Here is a 24,408-nt window from a genome sequence, read left to right as displayed (position 1 = left end):
CTCTTTTTACAGAATTTTTATTTCTTGTTTAGGTATATAGAAACATGCAAAGAGTGATGGTCATGAAGACTATGGGCTACTTGCTAGTGAGAATGCTAGGAAGTATGTGATTGTAAAGGAACTTGATGAATCTACTGTTCTGAAGGATACAACAGTTCTTCATTTGGAGGTTCGATTTCAGAATGGACTTGAAATTGCAATAGTAGTTAACATACATCATCAAGTAGTAATCCACAAATTTCTATTCCATCTCGTTCATTTTTACAAGTAAGATTTGTTTAATTACTCTTTTTTAATTATTTGTTCCACACATCTACGGACTTATGACCAAATAATGAACTTGACGATCAATTAAAAGTAAGATTTTGATTTATTGATTTAGGCATTTAGCATGACATATTTTGGTGGATGGTAAATATTTTCTACAAACTTTTGTTCTCTTTTACACTTTCATGTAGATTGGATGTTCTATTTTAATCAAAAAAATTTTGATTCCACAAAAATAGTGACAAAAGGTGTGCTCCATAGTATGAATCCAAATACTATAGTAGGGAGATAAACACGGGAGCTTGAATTGTTTCAGTAATCTCTCATTCATTCATATCACAGTTGTATCATTTACAATAAAATGCAGTAAGATCAACAAGTACAAGTATACAAGTCACACCAATTTACGTTTACAATCCCTACTCAAGTCGTCTTGACTTTATGTTGGATGTTTGGTTTACCCAAATATTGAGATTCTAGGTAGATAAATCATTCAACTAGAAAATTTTAGAACTTGTCTCTCAAAATTGAGACTGAGATTTCTATTCTAAATTTGGTCATGTCAGTTTGTGTGAAGTCCGTCATAAAACCATATAGCAGACATCTCATATATTGTATTATAAAGAAGCCACAATCATTGCTATAAATAACACGATCAATTTAGTATTTTAAATAGGATAAAATTCAACATTAAAAGTGATTGTTTTTACTTCGCCTGTTGTTGGGACAATCAGCTGTAATAGAAGCTCAATTTTCCATGGGGTGGTAATATTTAATATCATGATGAAGAATTCAGATACCTATAAGCAAAAAATGGTCAAACCAACTTAATCATTGATTTAGATTTTCAAATAATGCGATAGTGATATTTCAAAAGATTGTATACTCGCCACTGCTTCAAAACCTAATGCTTGTTTATAATTATATCCAAGTGAATTATAATGATTGAATATCATTATTTTTGTGTCAATTGACAAAAAGTGAAAGTGCATTTTATCACAGTTAATAAGTATAAAAATATACCTAACTCTTTCCTCTACCAAGTCTGTTTTGATAGTCTGTGTAATGGCAGTCCTTTACAAACATTTTGATGCTAAATGCAACTGTGAAAATTAAGTCATAATTAACAAATTAATAGAATATAAAATATTATCAACTAAATTTAATTCCTTACAAGGAATCTGGATGAGCAACATACAAACTTAATTGTATGAGCTATCTGACGAAGAGACACCCCTAAACAACATCAAATAATAAGTATCAATTAACTCCCTGATTATAAAAACATTGCCTATTGTACTTAAGAAGAAAGAAGCCCTTTCCTCTCATACAAAATCCTAATAGGTCTGCAATGATAAATAATGATTTTTAAAAAATTTAATAAATATTTGTAATTTCTATAATATTAAACTTGTAAAATAAGTAATTTATTGATAAGCGGAATGTAACAATCATACGTTAGTTTTTTCAATGTTTTCAACAAGTAGGTCATATCTTCAACTTCTTTTTTCTTCTTGGGGTAGGGGTCTGATAATTGATATATAATAAATAAACAAAACACACATAATTAGAAACTGAAATATAAAAAATAAAATCTATTCTTCTGTAGATGTAAACTTACAACAATAAACTTCCAATCTCATTTTGTTAGGTTCATCAATACTTGCTTCCTTCTTCTAGGCCTTTGCATCATCGTTCGCCTAAGAATGTGAGATAGTATCTCTCGCTTCTTCCAATAAAACATGTCAGACATGTGTGGACATACAACATAGGTATAATCAACCAGATACTTCTAATAAAACATACCAGACACGTGTGTACACACAACATAGGTAGATCCAGAAAATGATCCATCAATCACATATATCTATATATATGAAAAGATCCAACACGTGTCTACTAACAATATATACAGTAAGTAACAACACCTATACACGTGTACACATTAAAATATGCATAATCAGCATGATAACCCCTATAGTACATATCATACAGTGTAAGAATATCCAAACATGAGACTGTATTGATAATAAATAGATCATCTCTAAGATCAAGCATGTAAGTATCAAACTCAGATAAAATATGAGTAAAGCAACCTAATCAGTCAACTAAATCCATGCACTAAGGTAAAATTACTGAGATCAAGGAAGAAATACCCACCTTTAACCATAGATTACCCTGAACTGTCTCCACGTCGGAATGCTCGTCTCGTGTCTGAATCCTGTAACACAAAATACATATTTATAGCTCATGCCACCATAGATCAAAAGCTAAACTAAATCATGATTAATTTCAATTAATACCTAATTTCTTGATTAAATTATATCTAACTCATCATTAACCCTAATCTAATCCATCCAAATGATTAGATTAGGTTTAGCCATAACATCATCCCTAATACTCACCAAATCCGGTGGTGGTTGATGGTGGCACACGATCGGACAGTGACTCACATTTGGAAAGATGGCCGGTGATGGTGAGCTGAGCTAATGGTGGTCACAAACCAACTGTGGTGGCCATCGAATTTCTGCAAGTGTCTGGTTGCACAGCTGCAATGGCCGAAACAGAAGAATGGCGACGCTATGGTAGCCGCAGACAACCGCCCGCGCCTGGCCGCTGTGGCTGCGGCGACCGGAGTAGAGGACAGGCGGCGACGACGGGCTCTCTGGGATGAGCACAGGCACAACAAAGAGGGTCGGCGACGTCGATGAAGAGGAAAATCGACGGAGTCTAGAGCACGACTCGATGAAGAATGAGAGCCGGTGGATCTATCGGTTGGGCTTTGCTGAAAGGGCGATGACGACTCTCACTCGGCTTCCAACGAGCGCCTAGTATCCGCGGCAAGGAGAGTGAAGGAGGCGGCCGACGTCGGTAAGGAGACGCGAAGATGGGAGGCGGCGGCGGTAGAATCGGAGAGTAAGAAGAGTTCGGGAGTTTTGGGAATTCGGCGAAGAAGGAAACGAAACGAAACGGAAAGGGAAAAATGAGAACCTTGGTTTTTAAATAGGTTTTTAAATAGAAAGGGTGCGTTTTGTTTACGATGTTCCATTTTCATTTTCTGAAAATATTAGTTATTTTTTAGAAAATGGACATGTAAAATGTAAAATGGAACACTATTTTTCAGAAATGCGTGTTTTTTTTACATTTTTTACATTTTCCATGTCCAATTTCTAAAAAAATAATTAATATTTTCAGAAAATGAAAATGGAACATCGTAAACCAAACACACCCTTTCTATTCAAAAACCTATTTAAAAACCAAGGTTCTCATTTTTCCCCTTCCGTTTCGTTTCCTTCTCCGCAGGGCTGCCCAAAGTTCTCTTATGTTCCTAGAGTAAACGAACATAATGTTCACAAACAAACTTGTACATGCCCCAGAGCATAACCGAGTGGGTCACAACATAGTAAATTTACAGAATTGAGTAAGGGTTGATTTCTGGCGAAGTCGGCATAAAATGCCCTCTCACGTGGTGGCCTACTCAATTTCCTGATTTACCTCTCTGCATATGGCTGTGGGCCGACCGTGTGGGGCGCCTGAGGTCCGCGTATTACCTTTTTGTAGAAACGAGCAAACTTGTACTTGGTTTGACATGATCTCATTTATGTAGGTGTGATGTCAAAAAATATATAGAATTAACAAGTTTGAATACTAGTGAGCTTATTCGTTAATATTCATGAAGAAGCTCGTGATTGGTTCATAAATAAATTCTATTCAAATACATAAAGAGTATAGTATTTATATATATATGGTATTATTTATTCCTTTTTCTTAATATCTTAGAAGTTTCATAGTTCCAAACTATGTATAATAGGTTAAAAATAAGAAAAGAATATAAATTTCATTTATTGGATTAATGTTTTAACTAAATGATAAGTTCAAGTTTGTTTCTAGTTAAGCTTTGGTGAAAGCTCGAGTTCAATAAGAATTTATACAAACAAACCTTAGCATGTCTTTTTAACCTTGATACGATAAATGAATAAGTTTTAACACAAGTACAGTGTCTCATTTGTTACCCTACTTGGTTTTTTCTTTCATTCTTTCTATTATAGGAAACATAGGTAAAACCATATGAAGCTCAATGAAAGAATTAATTTTTATGTTTCTCATGAAAAAACTGAATTTTATATTAACTTTGATATTACTATATTCTCTGTTGTTTGTCTCAATATTTCTTCCTCGTTTATTTAATATGCTCTCATGTTGCTCTCTCTTGTAGTTTTCCTTTCCATTTATTTCCGCACTGGAGGAGCTGTCAGTGGAGGTGCTGGTGTCTCGTGATGTGAATTTTGAAGTGGATTATCATTTGCTGCTTAAGATCTGAAGTTTTATCCACAATTTTGCCCTAAAGCATAAAGGAAGTTGAGCTGTGATGACGAGAGAAAGAGAAGATGCAACCTCATTGGATTAAACTGGTGAGAGTAGGGATTTTCTTTACTGTTGCTACTTCACTGAGTTATCTCCTCCTGCTTCAGCTTTGTTGCAGTTTGGAATAGTCTTTTAAATACACATGGCATCAGTCATGCTCTTGATGAGACACAAAGTTTTGGTAAATTCATCATTTACTTGTAAATTTTGGGTAAGAGCTTTTCAATCCTTTGGAAATGATCTCAGACAGATTTTGCCAGCCTCAACCGATACTATTTCTGTCAAGTTGCCACAGATCATCTCACCTAACCAAGGTAACTTGGAAAAGGATTTCCGAATTGAGCTTTTTGACACAGAGCTTTTGGGGGTTTCTTTAAGTCACATGGAATCTTCAAATCAAGTGGAAGGGGATCGAGAAACTAGGTCTTCTTCGATGGTGATCAATAATGAGCCTGTTTGTTCGTCTAGATTAGCTAAGACTTCATTGGATTTTGAGGAGATTGAGGAGTTAATGCTTCATAAGAGGTTGGTCTACAAGCTTGACAAAGGTTCTAAAGAATTTGAAGAATATAACTTACGCTTACATCGGAAGAAATCAATGAATAAGTGTCATGAGAGGGCAAATCAAACTGAGTTTAGGAAAGAACAAAAGGAGCTTCAAAAGAAGCAGAGCCAAAGGGTTGCAAAACCATCAAAGGTGTCAAAATATTTTGAACAAGAAGCAGAGAGTTCTCACGTTACAAACGATGAGGTTGTAAAATCTTCAATAACGGAGGGAAAGAGGGTGAGGACACCTACATTTAACCAACTCACTGATCCATATCATCTGCCATTTTGTTTGGATATATATGTTTCAAAAGGGTCTGTTCGTGCTTGCATTGTTCATAGATTAACAAGTAAGGTTGTTGCTGTAGCGCATTCCATTTCTAAAGACATGAAGTTTGAACTGAAATCTCGGAAGGATGCAATAGCTTGTGCTTCTGTTGGAGAAGTTTTGGCCCAGCGTGCAATTGAGGATGATATTCATAATGTGGTCTATACACCAAGAAAAGGGGAAAGTATTGAAGGGAAAATTCAGATTGTACTTCAGTCCATCATTGATCATGGTGTTGATGTGAAGGTGAAGCTGAAACTGAAGCAAAAGCGCCCTCTCAAGGTCAGTACTCAATGCAAGTTTAAGCACTATTATGTCATTATTTCTTATCCCTTTGAACAGGATAGACTATTAATCACTTACTACACATTGTAGATTTTCCTAATATATTCTTTTCCTTATGTTTATTCAGTCGTGGTCAGTAGGGAAAGAATGATTGTATATAGGATGCTGAGCTAAGGAAATCATAAAATGTTAAGGATGTCCGATATTGATTATAGGCTATCATGTTTTGCAGGAGCTAGACTTGCTGTGAAATTAGTTTTACTCACTGTGCGTGCCTTAGCAATACTGTTAGAGCAACATATACACAAAAAATTAACTAAATATATACCTGTGAAGAAATTCCACCACTACTATGCACAAAACTTAGACAATAACTTGGAGATAAAAAACTTTCATATAGTGAGCATAAAAATACAAAGTGGGTATAAGAGAGAAGTATATGATATAAGTAGCATATTTCGTAACAAAATTTAATAATCAGTAACTAGTCAAAGATTTCTTATCATAAATCTCTTGAATTCACTTTTAACGAATTCATCATTTCTCGTCTTTTCTCTTATATTCTCTTAGAAGTATTTTTTATTTAATTTATCAAGGAGTTCACATATATACATAAGGAGTTCACATATATACATAGTATAAAGGACATACGACTTGTAATCTCTGCCTATTAAAAGATGCATCGTATAAAGGGATGAATGATCCGCAATCCATCCAAAATGAAATGCATCATAAACATATATCAATATATAGAGTGAACAATCCACAATTCACAATTCACATGTATTGTATATACATGGGACGAATAACACATTATCCACCTAATATGAAATTCATCATATAAATATATAAAGCATGAATAACCGGTAACCCATCTATAGATGCACCTCACAAAAGAAAAGGTAAAAAATGAGAAAATCATTGCACATAAAATTGCCAAAGGTTACATAGACGTGTAAAGGGGCCAAGGGCGCTTTTAAGCATGGAGCTAATGCTTTATAACATAAATATTTTATTTTATTTATTTATATAATAAGTCTCACATCTCTTTCAAAGTGCAAAGTCAAAGCTCTATACTATGTCACATTTATTACCTTGTCAATTTAATATCAACAATAACACAGTCCCTTCATAGTGTAGAGCCAAAATTTTAAATGTTGTATCCATTATCTTATTAATTTAATATCAGTAACAACACAACCTTTTCAGAGCACGGAGTCGAAGCTCCACAATATAATTTATCTGTTACCTTATTAATTAGCATATTTAGTTATGTAATTTAATTTGTCATAGTTCTCAAAAGGGAACAAACAAAATAGGTATCAACTATGTATATAAAAGGGCAAGCTGTTTGAGACAAAATTATCAAGCAATACGAGTAGGGATGAGAACTTAAATAATTCTATTTCTAACAACTTCATAATTGTATCTACTTTCATAAATTTAATCATGCACACCGTGAATAAAATGAAACACACAACAAAAAAAACCAAATAAGAGCTTCCAGATGAATACTTTTTTATTCCACAATGCACTTCTGAGCCTAACCATAACTCAACTTGTGATATACAAAACAAATACAACTCCTTAAACATGCAATACAAAAGTGAAAAAACTCAATGTCATTAGGGCTTCATACCATCAAGTGGTAAGATCTAGCAAGGGTATCCATGACTTGAAGGGATGCAGCAAATTTCCTCAAAGCATGCATCAGTTCCATCCATTCTAACTTGCTCCTTTGGGAGAAATCTGAATTCAGTTTGCTGGAAGGGAACAGAGAAAGGCTACCCTAAATGATCGGGTTTAGATCTCGTGTTAACCTAAGGAAAGAAAGTGTCACCACTTCTGATCCACAAGGATCCTTGCCTTGTGCTCTTGCAGCAACCACAAGCACTGGTTCCAATGGTTGTTGGGTAAGACGGCAAGGTGGCAACAATAACAATCAGTGGCAAGAGAGGCGACTGATGGCGGCAGTGACGAATGGTGGCGGCAAGGCAAATGACAACACAATTGGACAGCAACGACAACAAGGTGGCAACAATAGGAATGCATGTGAGAGAGAGATGTCAAGTGTGGAAAACAATGGAATTTCAGATTTGGGGTTTGTAGTAATGAAAAGGAGGCAGTGCTGGTTGAGATGGAGAAGATGAAAACATGGGATTGGGAATGAGAGAAGAAGATTAGGTTTTAATTGATTCCTAAGAACAACTATTATAACATCCTACACCCCTAAAAAAATTTGGTCCTCCAAATTTGACTTGACCACTAGAAAAAAATGAGGGTATTGAACTCACATCCTTTTCTCTTCACTGTGTTATAATTCACTAATACATTCTTCAATTAACCTCTAAATTGAATCAAATCTGCGTTTAGATTGAAATAAACACTAAAACTTGAACCCCACTGGAAGTGAATACACTTCATACTGAAACAGATCTCAAAATTTATCAAATTTATTTGAAATCAAATAATATGAAAGAAACACTTTCCTTAAAATTATGCAAGCATCTTCTTTAAGGCACAAGAATCTCTGCTCTTCTAGTCTTCAAATTTCTCACAAAAGTTTTTTTTTTTTTTTGCCAAAATTAGCTCATATTAATACATTATTTGGATTCACTAGTCAAGACTCTGCATATCATCACGCCATCGGCTAACAATTTTAAATCTTGGCTTGTAACTGATATATCTCAATCGTCAAGTCACAAATCACAATTTAGCAACCCAACACCCATATTTAGGTGCATTCAAAACTTTTTAAAAACGCTTTAGCTTGCAACTTTTTCCAAGGTTACTTGACCTAAAATTGGTCCAAAATTATGATAGTTTTCAACTAATTTTTTTTTGAAGTCATACACCTTTATATCAACATAGTTTTAAATAATTTCTTCTAAATTCATCTAAGAATTTCAGCTTAGTTCTAGCAGCAATCCATGAAGAACTCAACAATATGTTAATAAATTTATCAAACTAAGTCGACTCCACAATAGTAAACAATTTACACCAACCTACATACTCTCATTAATGAAAATTATTTCTAGCAAAAAATTTTAGTTAGTGCTAAATCTTCAACTCATTTCACACCAGCAAATTTTAAATCTAATAGCTCCAAAATCAAATATTCCTATTTCACAAGTTTCCTTATACATGTTACAACAATAATGTATGAATTTTCACTTCAAAGTTCTGATCAGACCAACAAATCTACAGCTAGATAATTACTGAACTTATGCAAAAACAACTTATTTCCTTCTCACCATGAACAATTCAACTTAGAAATAGGCCAAATTTCTAGTTACAATCACAATTGAACTTATAACTTTGATCCTATGAGGCTTCATCTTATAATTACAGTCAGTAACATTATTAACATCTAGAAGCATTTCTCAAAGGAATCAACATCTTAGAGAGAACTATATTTCAGTTCCCTAAGGTCCAGGTTTTGATCCACCACTACACCTGGATAGCAGTGTATAGTGGTAAAGATAAATCAGATTGAAGAGTCAAGAAAAGAGTATAGTCATATCTATAGTTGTCAAAACTTATAATAGGGTTCTGGCTTAGATAATTTAAGAATCCAAGTATCTATTGCATAGGATTAGTAGCATCAAAATCAAAAGAGATATAAAAATGAGAAAAATATAACAAATTATTCCATTTTTATTTAATATAAAATTAGTTAATAATAAATATATCATAACCGAAGGGGAGTCTTGACGCAGTAGTAAAGCTGTTGCCGTGTAATTTGGTGGTCATCGATTCGAGTCATGGAAATATACTCTTGCAATGCAGGAGAAGGTTGCGTACAATAAACCCTTCTTTCAAACCTTGCATTGGAAGAAGCTTCGTGCTTCCAAAGAATTCAATCAAATTTTTATTGTAATCTAACTTATTTATTTATTTTTTTGGAAATACCTACTTTTCTCTAAACTTCTTGATCTTTTTGGGATGTCAATTTCTTAGAAAACGTCAAATGCGTCATTTCCATGCTAGTCTAAATTTGGCTATCCATATCCGTATCAATCGAAGCGTTTTACCCTCAATAAAGGTACACAAAAAAAAATAACATGAGGTGACAATCTTCTATTCCTAAAAATCATAGTCCACATAATATCAAGTTTTACATTTGGTAACACCATTGCTACACATGTGGCTTGGTTTGATGCATGCAAAGTATAGATACAAGCAAGAGTAAATTCCATATATACAAGGTTATTACTAGTGCATAAAGTTTTTATGGAAGTAAAAAATGTATCTTTGTTTCAAAATACAGGTTTTGATCACCTAAATAGCCAATCACTCTAATATAGTGTTAAAGCGTATCAAAGCATGAGTGTTGATTTTCACATCCTATCCATGGCAGTAATATTTTCTTATCAATTTCAAGTTTTAGGTTTGCGCCAACCAAGTAAAGTAAACATATCCATCCATATGGGGGAATATTAACATTTAGGATTAATTCCTTTTCTTATATCCTGAGTTTATAGGATAAGTGTTTTGCCAAATTTACAAACATCTATGTGATATGAGAATGTCATCAATAAAAGTTGTAAAATAATGAAAAACTTTAATTATTAGACATATTCAAATCATCAATTTCAAATATATATTATATAAAAAGATTTATGTACAGTATGTTTGGAAGGAATATATACACAATGGATTTCAAACATTATAAGTTAGACTGCTATACTTCCCTGAGAACTTGAATATAGTGTTAAAATATGCAAGAGTTTCACACCATAGGTTGGATAAGAATAAACATTATAAGAATATCGATTGTCTTAGATTTGTAATATAGAACATAGCAATGCTAGTAAAGAGGTAATAGATATGATGATTAGGAGAATAATTAATATTTTATATTTACAAGAGATAAAATGAGGAGAGAAGACAAAGATGATAGAACTCATATTTTAAGTCATGGAAGTAAAACAAAAAATAGAGCATGTATTATTGTATATATTTATTAAAAGATTAAGTAGTAAGATTAGATACGAAGGGAGATAGAATTATAACTTTTAAGATAGTGGTGATGAAAGAAACTATTAATATAATTAGCATATATGCAACTCAAGTAGGATTACATGAATACACCAAATATAGGTTTGGGAAGGATCTAGATGAGGTAGTACAAAAATTTTATCAAACAAAATGATTTTAGTAGATCTAAATGGGCATGTAGGAGTAAGAAATGAAAAAAATATAATGGCAGTTATGGTTTTGGAATAAAAAATAAAGAAGGAAAAACTATATTGAACATTTAAAAGTGGGAACAGTAAATCATAAATTGACTTTCTTATAATCAGAAAGAAGGATAGAAAGATTTGTAAATATTTCAAGGTCATCTTTGTAGAAAACTTCACTACCTAACATAGGTTAGTAGTGTCAAATATGCGTCTCAAGTATAATATCAATAAGAACACATGCATAACTCTTAGAATCAAGTGGTGGAAGTCAGAGGATGAGAAACAAAGTATTTTGAAGGAGAGAGTAGAACTACAAGTATTAGGAGAAATACAAAATGGGATAAAATGATATTAATGTTGAAAATGGTGGCCAAGAGAGTAGTTAGTGAATCAAAAGGAAGATCTTGTCCAAATAAAATGCAATAAAGATGAATATAATAATGTACTAGTGAATGATGAAGAAATAAAAGAGCGATGGAAGTGATATTTTCATCAATTTTTTTAATGAAGTTTAGGTGACCAACTTAGCTTAGGTAATTTAAGTAGGTCAAAAAAGTATATAAATTAAAATTTTTATCATAGAATTCAAACTTCAGAACTAGAATATGCTTTGAATGAGATACAAAATGGAAAAGTAGTAGTACGATCAGATGATATTTGTGATAGAGGTATGGAAGTCTTGGAAAAGTAGGATATTCAATGACTTACGAAGTTATTCAATTTGATATTAAAAAAGAAAAAGTGTTTGATAAGTGGAGGGTAAATATTGTAGTCTCCTTATATAAAAACAAAGGAGACATATAAAATTGTGCAAATTATAGGGGGCATTAAGCTAATGAGTCATAATATGAAATTTTGAAAAAGAGTAATAAAAAAAACTAAGAAAGGTGACCACACTGGCCGAATATTAATTTGGATTTATGCTTAGAAGGTCGAAATAGAAGTTATGCATCTTCTTAAATAGCTAATTGAAAAGTATTAGGAATAGAAGCAAGACTTATATATAGGGGTATCAATTTGGTTGGGTCGGGTCGGGTTCGTGTCGGATTGATTTTTTTTATCCCAACCCGAATTCGACCCAAACCCGAATTCAACCCAAAACTCCTAAACCCGAACCCGAACCCGACTCGGATAACCCGAAAATATGATTTACAAAGATTTTTTTTTTGGCTATTTTTCTTATAATTCTTCGCTTTTATCTCAATACTCCATCATTATTATACTAACATTAATATTAATATACATAAAATGTTAAAAACATTTTAATTTTCAAAATAAAATTTGATTTAACCCAAAAAAAAAATCTACTAAACCCTATATTTGGATCAAGCCGAACCCAACCCGACCCAACCTGAAATTTTTCAACCCGAAAATGCTCCAACCCGAACCCGACCCGAACCCGACAATGCCCAACCCGAACTTGATTTTTTTCAGATCGACTCATGTTGGGTCGTTAGGTCGGGTTCATTTTTGACACCCCTACTTATATATATGATATTTGTCGACGTAGAACAAGATTATGACTGTCACGAGGAAAATTATGTGGAGAATTCTAAAAAAATAAAGTATTAACATAGCGTATATTGAAATAATTAAGAAAATATATGAGGATGTAATGACAAGAGTGAAGACTCTAAGATGATTAACTTAAGTGTTTCCTATAAAAATAAGATTACATTAAGGATCAACTCTAAATCCTTATCTTTTTACACTAATCATGAATGAACTTATTGGACATAATCCAAACACATTACCATGGTGGATGTTGTTTGTAGATGATATTGTTTTAGTGTATGAGACACGGAAAGGAGTAAATGCTAAGCTTGAATTTTAGTGGAAAATGATTTTAGGCTTAGTAAAGTAAAGACAGAATACATGAAATTTAAATTTAGTAATATTAGAAGTAATAAGACAATTGTTAGGACAAGAGTTGATGAGTTAGCTCTAAGTGAGAGCTTTAAGTATTTATGATCGTTTTTGCAAAAGGATGGAGGAGTTGAGAGATGTCTTACATTGAATCTAAGCAAGATGGTTGAAATGGAGGAGAGCGTCAGATGCTCTTTGTGATTATAAAGTACTTCTAAAACTTAAAGGGATATTATACAAAACGGTGATTAGATGTTTTTGTTATGTTATATGAAGTTGAATGTTTAGCTATAACTCAAGCACGCGAGTAAAATATGAGAGTTGCAGAGATGAGGATGTTAATGTGGATATGCAAACATATGAGGATGGATAGGATAAGAAATTAGAACATTATAGAGAAAGTTATGATTGCTTCTATCGAGGGAAAACTCCAAGAGACGCATTTAATATGGTACAACATGTATTTAGACACTAATAAATGCTCTAGTTACATAATGTGAAATTATGACAAATAAACATATTACGAGGAAAAGGAGGACCAAAGAAGACTTATTAGCAATGATAAAATAGAATAAAATTTATTTAAATATAGAGCTCAATGGCGTAGAAGGATCCATATAACCGATCCTATCATAAAGCTGGAGTGTTGTTGTTGCTGTATACATATAATATATACACTTACATATTAACCTTAATATTTAGTATGTATTTGATTATTTTCTATATTGTTATTGTTTAGGATCCTTAGTGGACAACATAATGATTCTTTCAATCAAAATTTTATTAACACTATAAATATTTATTATTTATATGTTGGTAGCGTGTGAATTAATTAATATAGAAACAATTTAAAAGTATATTTGATAAAAATTTGACAAAATATTCATTATGTAATACTGTAAGAATTATTGAAATAATATTCAATTAATAAATAATATCATCATGATTACTGTAATATAATCATAATTTTTATGTAACAAAGTTATTATTATTATTTGAATATTAAAAGTTTTTTTTATATATCATGAACATGTTAATATCAATAGTAATGTATTTTAATAAATAATTGTAGTAGAAGCAATGTAAATATTTTTTTTTTATCAATACAACTATGTTTTCTTCATAAATTGAGTGTCAATATAAAGTATATATTAATAGCTTGTAGTTAGTACTATATTGTACTTTTATATTTATGGCATTAGCGTAGGTCTATTCAAAGTGAATGAAATATCAATGAATTACACAATGTCAGAATGTGAAACTTCTCATATTCTTCATATAATTTTATAAACGATTGACAATAGTCATACTATTAAATTTTATATAATTATTGTTATCTATGATAACAGTAAGACTGAAAAACTCTGGGCATTGAATTCGCCATTGGTAGCCTCTATCCTGGAGTTTCTATATTGGAATTGTTTTGCATTTTCTTTCTGTTTTTTCAGTTTGCTTCTCAAACAATAGTTTTGTTTACTTAAATGTGTTGATAGAAATTTCCCTTCCAAAAAAAATGAGTGCAGTGTATATGGGAAAAAGGCAAAGAGGTTCTTATATACAGAGCGTAGTCAACAGATGTTTGTAGGAAAATTCAGTGACTTTTCTTTTCATTTTACATGTTTTTCTTGGAAATAAAAGTTGATCTTTTCTAGATGTGTTGATTGTCGATGATATTATGCCTTTTCAGGCTATATCTTTTTACATTATAACTAATGGTAAAACCTTCATTTTCATTGCATTTTGTGCGGTGTTCTATTATTAGGGGACTGAAGGTTGTGCATACATAACACAGATCAGCATTGTCAGCCAAAGTGTTTGTTAACTCTTTGATTGGTTATATCTAATCTAAACTCTTTGGAAAGTGCAATTTATATTTTAATATTTCAATATGCCTTCACATGCACAACTTGAACTAGAAGAATATGGTCAACCTATGAAATCTGAAGAGTAGAGTCGTGCATCCAAGGAGAAACTGCTAAATAAGTGAAAGAGTATGCCACTTTTCCCCTGCCTGTCATACTAGTGCTTAGTGTCACAATAATAATGAAATTCCTTAAGCTAGACTTGTTGACTCAGATTATTCTTGAGGATTAGATATTTTAGAGACTACATTTGAGGATTAGATATTTTAGAGACTACATTTGAGGATTAAAGTCCGTCCATGTTCCAAGACAGCCCTCTCATTGTTCTCCAAGTTGAAAGATTGTCATCGTAATTTTAGGACACTTAAATCTCTTTAGTTAAATATGGGATATGCCTAAATTAAATCTCTTAATTGTTTCTGGTATGTGAATGTGTTATTGTGTAGTGATATCATCATCACCAGCGTGTTTTTCCTAATTGTTTAGGGTTGGTTAATATGAATTTTTGCTTTCCATTGGAGTATCCTTAGGTCTCTCTGGCCATAACACTTTTCATTCTAATTAAACCAAAATTGCTAATTATAAGATCCATTGATCACATGTCAATGTCATCTCAATCCATTTTTTGCAAGATTCTAAAATTCGCTAGGCGTTAGTCGGACGGCATACCAGTGCCTAGCGCCTAGGCGGGGGCTAGGCGCCGTTAGGCAGATTCTTCGGTATCCCTTAATTTATGTGGATTGTGGACAATGTCATATGCAAATCTAAATGTTTTTCTTAAACAATTTCATAGCAATGGAGATCTAACTATGTATGCTGAAATAAATGCATTCTTTCCAATAGCAAAAAATGAAAAATTAGAAAAAAAACTAACATTTTTGTGCAAAGGAAATATAATAGACTCAGTAAATACAAGCAAAAGAAACAGTTGAACGGTAGAACATGCAGTAAGCCATCATAATCATATAGTAAACAAGAGAATATATATCCAACTTGAACTTTAAAACCTTGCTATAAGCTAAAACAATTTTAGTGGTGGAAAACATTAAGAAATAGTAGCAAGAGTTCAATTCAAGATTACATCATTATGAACCACTAAGCAAAATATAATTGTTGAATAACATAAGTCATGCCTTAACAAAATGAGTTCAAAATTACACAGCTAATAATATCTCATAGACTCGTATATATTCTACTTCTTCTTCTCTATAATTTTCAATAACTTGTTCTTTTTCTAACACAAACTCAATATCATTATTGTGATCCTCCTCTTCTTCGGATGCAAAATCATCTTCATGAAGTTCTCTCACTCTAGAGCTTCTTCGGGGTTGTAGATTTTCATCTGCTCCACTTGTTTCATCAACCATTTGTCAAGTGAGTCCAAAACCTAGTTCAACTTCATCATCTTCCCCACCATCCACAATCCAACCTTGTGTATTTGAAGCATCTTTTGCAAGAAGGACATTGACATTACTTTCTTTTTCTCTTTTTTGTTTGTTCAACAATCTAGCATTAAATTGGACAAATACTAGATTGTTCAACCTGTTGACATCAAACCTATTTCTTTTCTTTGTATGAATCTAAAGAAAAAGAGAGTAAATATTATAGTTAGGACATGAATATAAATGCTAAAATTTATAGCTACTTTAATTAAAGACTGAAAGTTTAAAACTTACTCCTTCAAATATATTCCAATTTCTTTCACACCTAGATGAACTTGTAGTTAATGAAAGTATCTTCAATGCCACTCTTGCAAATTGGGTGTGTTAGCACCGTGTATACTCCACCATGCATATGAATCAAATGTATCATCATTTTTTTCACATGCTTTTGCTGCCAATGTTTTTCTAAATAACCCAGTCTTATCTCTATATTTTGCAATTTCCTTGTTAATAATTGTATCTTGTAGATCTAACTCATTGGCATACCAAATTTTCATGCATTCAAAAATCCCCATCACGACCTCCTTATAAAGAGCAATAGAACTATCTTTATAGTAAAAATAGGGATTCAACAAAAAGACAGTGATATGTAATGATGTATCAAGTCTATTCTTCATTTTTGACTCAATAATGACTATGATAGACTGATAATTTGATTCCATGTTGTTTATGACCACCTTGATATCTTCTTTAGCTTGAAGAAGCTCCCCATATAGAAACTCCATCGATGACTTTCTATCTTCATCTACCAATCGAAGAACTCTTATAATATTTTCAAATAAAGTGTCACACCATTCCAAAAACTCATGCTCATCATTGTAGAGTAAGCCAATTTTCCTTTGTTTGTTTTTGACCGTTTACATTTCTTCCACATATCACTTGTAAACATGATCTTAAACTAGTTTTTTTTTCAATCAAACTTTGCAACGTGAGGAAATTTAATGCAAACCTGGTAACTCTTGGTCTTCGTGAAACTTCTCATCAATGACAAAGTCTTATGGTGAGCATAGATGAAAATGGTAAAAGCCTTGGATTGCTCAATCACCTTTTTATACTGTGGAAGTTTGTCAATACTTTCAAGCATGAGATTAACAGTGTGAGCTGCACAACTCCAAAAGATCCCAGGTCGTTTTTCTCTCATCAATTTAGCTGCAGCTATATTGCTGGTGACATTGTCTGTTACAATCTAAACAATATTCTGAGCTCCTACTTGTTCAATACACTTGTCAACATACTCAAAAAAAAGTTCAGCTGTATATGCCTCATCTGAAGAATTCTTAGACTCTAAAAATGTAGTACCTTCCTTGCAATTAAAACACAAATTTAAGATGTTTCTTCTTTTTCTATCACTCCATGCATATGTCATGATCGAGCACTCATTTTTTGCTCGTTCTTCATGTTTCTTCAGCAATTGTTTTATTCTTTCAACTTCGGCTTTCAACAGTGGCTCCCTAAGTTGATATTGAGTTGGAGGCTTAAATACTGATCCAAATTGACCCACTGCCTCCATTAGTTGCTTGAAGTTATCATTATCAACAACATTGAATGAGATTCCATTTTCATAAACTCATCTCCCAATATATTGTTGAACTTATTGAGTTCTCTTTTTGAAAAGACCCTCATTTATATTTTTTTTGACCAAGCACTTTACTCCCACTTGAATTTATATTTTCTGGAGCAATTACTGATGCATATCTATCCATGGGGCCAAGTGGAAGAGGTTTTTTAATTTCATCCATCCCTTCAATTTCAAGACCTTCTTTGTCTAGAGAAATAACCGCCTCTTCTTTACAACTTTGCTCTTCCATTTTTTTGTTTTTCTTTCTATTCTTCCTTTGTAAAATAGTCCGTTTGCATTTATTTTTGTCTTTCTGAGATGCTTTTCGACAACCAGATACATTTCCAGTTATATTTCTAATGTGCTCCTTAATTCTGTAGACTTCCCCCGACATTATTTTTCCACATAACTTGCATTTAATTTTGTCGAGATTCTTAGGATCAATCAACATCCCAAACTCCTATTCGATGTCATTTGATTTTCTTCTAAAAATTTCAAATTCGGGTTGAGTGACGAATGCTGTCGAAGATGGATTGCTTGCCATTATGATAACCTGAAAAAATTATATATAACATAATAAAATTTAATTATACGACACAAAATATAGCATTAACACGTCTTAAGAATATTTTTTTATATATCTTAATCTAATTAATAAAATTTATTAGATATTTATCAAAAAAATTAAATTTTAAATATATTTTAAATATTTTTAAATCTGATTTATATAAATTAATAATATTTATTAGAATTTTTAAATTTTAATATAATTTTAATATTTTTAAATGTGATTAATATAAATTAATAATATATAAAATTTATAAATCTGATTTATATAAATTAATAATATTTATTAGGATTTTTTAAATTTTAAATATAATATTTATATCTGTTTTATAAATTAATAATATTTTTTTAAAAAAATAAATTGTAAATATATTATTTATATATTTAAATCTGATTATATAAATTAATTATGTTTATTAGAATTTTAAATATAATTTTTATATATTTAAATATGTTTTATATAAATTAATAATATTTTTTAAAAAATTAAACTTTAAATATATTTTTTATATATTTAAATCTGATTATATAAATTAATTATGTTTATTAGAATTTTAAATATAATTTTTATATATTTAAATCTGTTTTATATAAATTAATAATATTTATTAAAAAATTAAAATTTAAATATATTTAATTGGGATAATTTAATTAGACTTTATGAAACCCTATTATTGAAATTGTCTCGGTGCGGAGTTGTTTTATTTTATTAAATCCTAAAAACAAAATATGCACAGTACCTTAAAACACGCGACGACACGACCGCGATCGGATGCCTCATGGGAGGCATCCGGCGCTGCTGGAAGCGTCGCCGGATGCGTCTAGGGCGTCCGACGAAGGCCGGTGTTGCATTCAGTGGCTCCGGAAGCATCGTGGAAAGCTTCCGGTGCCACCGGAAGCATCACGAGATGTCGCTAGACGCGTCCTGCGATGCTTCCGGTGACTATGGATGCGTCTGGTGCCACTGGAGATGTGCCGTGACGACGACTTAACAGGAGAAACAAAAAAAAAAATTAACAGAAAGTCAGAAACAAAAAAAAAACATAAAACTTACTGGAGCGACGAAGTCTTAAGTAACAGCGATGAGAGAAGACTAAGCGGCTACGAGAGAAGGCGAAGAGCCTCTTCATGTAAACATGCAAACGAGCAAATTAGGTACAAACATATTAAAACTAAAATATCTGCACCTCAATGCCGAGGTCCGCCGAGAGCCGCCCGCTTGGGGGGTTTCTGGTGCGACCTTCTGCTGTACAGCGTCTAGGCGGCCGCCTAGGCCGTGTTTTTGAACACTGATTTTTTGGAACTACACCTAATGGCTCTTGGCTAGAAGGATATTTTTTCCATTCATCTTTACATGGTCATGTTATTGAATTTAGTTTAATTAATCAGTTGCTTTTATTTGTGCAGAAGTAACAAGAAGCTGCTCATCTTGAATCCAGATTACCTCTGAGATCCTTATGACAGGTGTGGATGACAAACTAGCTCCTACGGTATTGTTGCTGTATGACAATTATAATGAAACTAATTGCTATCAGTTGCCTACTGTAGAAGTTATGTTAGACGTAGAAAATCATGTTAGACGTAGAAAATCATAGCTAAGTTATCGAGCTGGTTCATCATGATGCACATTAGGTTATATTTGTGTTTCTGAGATTATGACTCAACTTTCTTCAGTTATTTACAAGGGATTTTCAACTGGCGCTAATGAGTATTTTGAATCTCATAGTTGCCGGGCATTGTAATGCTTCGTGTTTTTAAGATTTATTTTATTTTATTTCAATGTCACTGTTGATCTTTTATTCTTGTGCTAAAGCACTTCAAACCTGTAAAATTTTAGGAGTGACGGAAAGGTTCATTCCATATTTCAGCATGATTGTTAAGTAAGATACTATCAATAAAAGAGTTCAAAGTAAGATATTTCATGTTGATCCAATTTCTTTTCTTATTCTCTCAAGGCTGACTACTCCCATATTGGGTTTGTTGTTAGTGCTAATTGAATTATGGTGGATTTGGATTCATAGCAAGGCTGAACCGGTTGAATTTTCATGACCTATTGGTACAATCGAACAAAATAAGTTGTTTAGTTGAGGTGGTCCCTTTATTCCTCGTCTGCCATAGCAACAAACAATTCTCATTTTGAGTCATTTATACCTAGTTGTTATGCCCCCATCTTCTCTAGTCCTCTCATAATACATTGGTTCTCCCTTTATTTTTATATCTGCACTATTAGGTACCTACAAGGCTTAGATAATAGGGAACACAGTTTGACCCTTGAGCTAGTTTCCCCCTTGTGCTAGAAGAGGAATGACTCCAAATCCTACTTGAGCAGTATTAAGTGTGAAGATGGTTTGATATTGACATTGAAGTGCAATGAATGAATCTCATGTGGGTTAAAGTTAGATTGGACATTTAATAAAAAGGAAAGTTCGATAAGAATTGACAAATGGATGAAACTCAATTGGGTTGAGGTTAATTGGACATTTGAGATAAAAAAAAAAAGAAGAAAAATCAATGGGTGTGTTGACTAATCAATGAAGACCAAATGGACTGAGGTCGATTGGAATTTGACAAAGGAGAAGTTGTAGACAATGGCAGATAAGAAAATCTAACAGGAGTTGGACAAGTAAGACCCTAGATAAGGCCTTTTGGCAAAAGAAAATTCTCAATAGGTAAAGGTTGATCTCATATGTAACACATAAGAAGTTTTGATAGATTGAGATAAATTGTATACATAACACATGAAAGTTTCAGAGGTCAAATTTATTGACATATGAGTTATGAGAGACTATGTGTAACTTGTATTTTGACGTTTGGATAAATCTCTTAGATTGATTCTCCGTAATAACATGTGATTGTCAGGGATGGACCAGCTGGGTTAAAGCCGTAAGGAGAGAGATTGAATTTGGTGTTGGGGTCTTATAAGGTAGCACTCGGGAAGTGGTCGGAATTGTACAATGTTCAGGAAATTGGGGTCGGAGTTATTATTGGTATAGCCACCATCGATAATAGAATGTATATTTTGATGTATGGTAAATGGTTAAAGTTAGACATTATGTGTTTAATGGGTAAACTAAGTATGCATGTTTCTAAACATAAAAGCCCTAATGGGTCAGGAAGACCAGACATTAGGCATCAAGAAAACCTAGTGGGTCAGGATGATGACATACTAGGCAAGGAGTCTTAGTGTATGAGAAGGACCAGACACTAGGCAATACACTTGATGAGTCAACTGGACAAGACATCACGTAAGGAAAATCCTGGTGTGTCGATCAAACACTGAGCAAAAGATGAAGTCCAAACAAGTTTGGAGGACGAGATGTTTGGTAGGTAAGTCAAGATAAGCTCCTAGAGTGGAGTGTAGTAAGGTCGTGTCTCGGTTGGACAAACTTTAGGCGTTGATCTTTGTAGGTCCGGGTAGGTCGACTGGGGGGGGGGGGGGGAAATAACCTACACGAACAGTTAGAATTTCACTTGCTATCGATCTTAGCAAGGACACACTTAATTAATTAAAAATAATAAAAAAATATTAATTAAAGAAGAGCAGAGATTTACTTGGTTTGCGATCGGGGAGGTTGCTGATCTAAGACCATGAAAACTTTAATAAAATACCTCATTCGAAATAGGCAGAGTAGCCTCTTTACAAATGCTGAAAGTTCAAAACGACAAAAATAGAATTTGAAAACGAAAGTATAATTGTGTTATATTAGACTTTGAGCACTAGAGCTCTATTTATAGTCCATTGGTCAAAATTAGCAGTTGACTATGTGGAACCTCCCGGGCACTGGATCTAGTATGGGCGCTGGATCCGATCCAGGCACCTGGACTCAGTTGACTTGATCCACTCCACAATGATTTCTTTCCAACGGATCTTTGCTTCCTGGGCGCTTGGACCCAATCTGGGTGCTTGGACCCAATCCGAGCGCCGGGAGTCGATTGACGTGAACTCCATCCTCTTCACAAAATGATTTGCTGACGTGGTGGAACAGTTTGGACGCCTGGACTTGAACCGGGCGCTTGGAGTCCGGGCGCCTAGACCTGGTCTGGACGCTTGAAGTCCAGGCACCTAGATCTAGTCCGGACTCTTAGAGTCTAGGCAACTCAAAAGTTGACTCGTCCGGTCGCTTGGGTGATATTCCGAGCATCTAGAGTTGAGTTCACCTGAACCCAACTCTGGTATTCTCCTCGAGTAGTCTTCCTCCCCGCCTTTTTATCACTCGGAAGCGTCACGTGCGTCCTTCTCGTCCGTTGGTGTATGCTTCCATAACTTCTCATCCATCAGATGCACCGAACTCGTCGACTTGTTTTCAGTGCCAACCGTCTCGCTCGCTGCACCTTCCGCTTGACTTATTGTGTTTTTAACTCCCTACACACTTAAACACAATGGATCAAAACCACAGAGCCTAATTTAACTCGGTTGATCATATCAAAATCAATTTGAGGTACTTATAATCTCTCCCTTTTTGATGTATATCAACCCAAGTTATGTTAGAGTAAAATAAATAATAAAATAATTTATTCTAAAATAAATAAACTTACAATTTAGAATAAATAATAAATTTGCAATAAATACAAAGAAATATATTATACCTCCCCTTTAACTTAATCCCTAATTTTCTTCTTTGATTATATAAAAAAAAATTGTTAAGTAAAATACGAAAAAAGTTAGAAACATATTGAGAAATTTTTCTAGGGTTTTAAGCAGAGTAAACAAGAACATATCTTTTTACCGAAATCATTTTTCAAAGTAATTTTTTATCAATTAATTCTCTGTTTGTACAAAAATAATTTGAAAATATTTTTTAAGCTCCAAAAACTCGTGAAAATTTTGTCAATATTAAGCATTAAAAATTTTCACAAACAAAAGAATTTTCTTCAATTCAAAATAAATAATTTTTAAATATAATAGTTATTTTTTTAATATAAATACTTAAAATCAGATTTTGATTTCTAAAAGTCTTGATGATTTTTCTAAACATTCAAATTATAGCCGTCTTTAATTGAAAAGTCTGATTTAAGAAATTTTTCTAGGGTTTTAAACAGAGTAAATAAAAACAAATAATAAATTTACAATAAATACAAAGAAAAATATTATACCTCCCCCTTAACTTAATCCCTAATTTTCTTCTTTGATCATATAAAATAAAATTGTTAAGTAAAATATGAAAAAGTTAGAAACATATTGAGAAATTTTTCTAAGGTTTTAAGCAAGTAAACAAGAACATATCTTTTTACAGAAATCATTTTTCAAAGAAAGTAATTTTTTATCAATTAATTCTCTGTTTGTACAAAAAAAAAAAAAAAAAATTAAAAAATATTTTTTAAGCTCCAAAAACTCTTGAAAATTTTGTCAATATTAAGCATAAGTATTTGAACTTTCTTCTATTCAAAATAAATAATTTTTAAATATAATAGTTATTTTTAATATAAATACTTAAAATCAGATTTTGATTTCTAAAAGTCTCGTTGATTTTTCTAAACATTCAAATTATAGCAGTCTTCAATTGAAAAATCTGATTTAAGAATTTTTTCTAGGGTTTTAAAGAGAGTAAACAAGAACATATCTTTTTATAGAAATTATTTTTCAAAAAAAGTAATTTTTTACCAATTAATTTTCTGTTTGTATAATAATTTTTAAGCTCCAAAAACTCCTAAAAATTTTGTCAATATTAAGCATAAGTATTTGAACCATAAGAAAAATTTCACAAACAAAAGAATTTTCTTTAATTCAAAATAAATAATTTTTAAATATAATAGTTATTTTCGAATATAAATACTTAAAATTAGATTTTGATTTCTAAAAGTCTCGTTGATTTTTTTAAACATTCAAATTATAACACTCTTTAATTCAAATAAAAGTCGCAGATGAAGTGGAATCGAAAATACAGAGAAAATGCCACCGACACCTCCGTTGGTGATGGAAACCTCAGATCGTGGAAACGCCCTCTGATTTGTGCTCGATTAGGGAACGCGGAAGTCAAAATCACGGACAGGGAAAACATCGCCTATCGCGCTCTGATTCTCGAACACTGATCTATGGTTGCTCAGGACTCTCCATCGATGAAGAAAACTGGATCTCAGATCTAAATCAGGGAACGGAGCTTGCATTTGCGCCTTGAGATAAAGATGGCACGGTGAA

General features: G+C 32.5%; 1 protein-coding gene across 1 annotated transcript; it reads left to right on the top strand.

Moving 5' to 3' along the window:
• The first annotated feature begins 33 nt into the window (after positions 1 to 33).
• LOC121975004 lies at positions 34 to 20,069 on the top strand. The gene is made up of 3 exons (XM_042526345.1): positions 34 to 169; positions 4,484 to 5,788; positions 19,680 to 20,069. Exons 2-3 carry the CDS (start codon positions 4,775 to 4,777, stop codon positions 19,683 to 19,685), a joined length of 1,020 nt encoding a protein of 339 aa, XP_042382279.1. The 5' UTR covers positions 34 to 169; positions 4,484 to 4,774; the 3' UTR covers positions 19,686 to 20,069.
• The last annotated feature ends 4,339 nt before the right edge of the window (positions 20,070 to 24,408 follow it).

Source organism: Zingiber officinale, chromosome 4B, assembly GCF_018446385.1.
Source record: "Zingiber officinale cultivar Zhangliang chromosome 4B, Zo_v1.1, whole genome shotgun sequence".
Lineage (NCBI taxonomy): Eukaryota > Viridiplantae > Streptophyta > Magnoliopsida > Zingiberales > Zingiberaceae > Zingiber > Zingiber officinale.
Note: the sequence above shows the minus strand (reverse complement) of the source record. Positions and strands in the feature narration are given on the sequence as shown.

Excerpts from the sequence above, each read along its gene's own strand:
- LOC121975004 (XM_042526345.1), top strand. The coding sequence starts at position 4,775 with ATGGCATCAGTCATGCTCTTGATGAGACACAAAGTTTTGGTAAATTCA.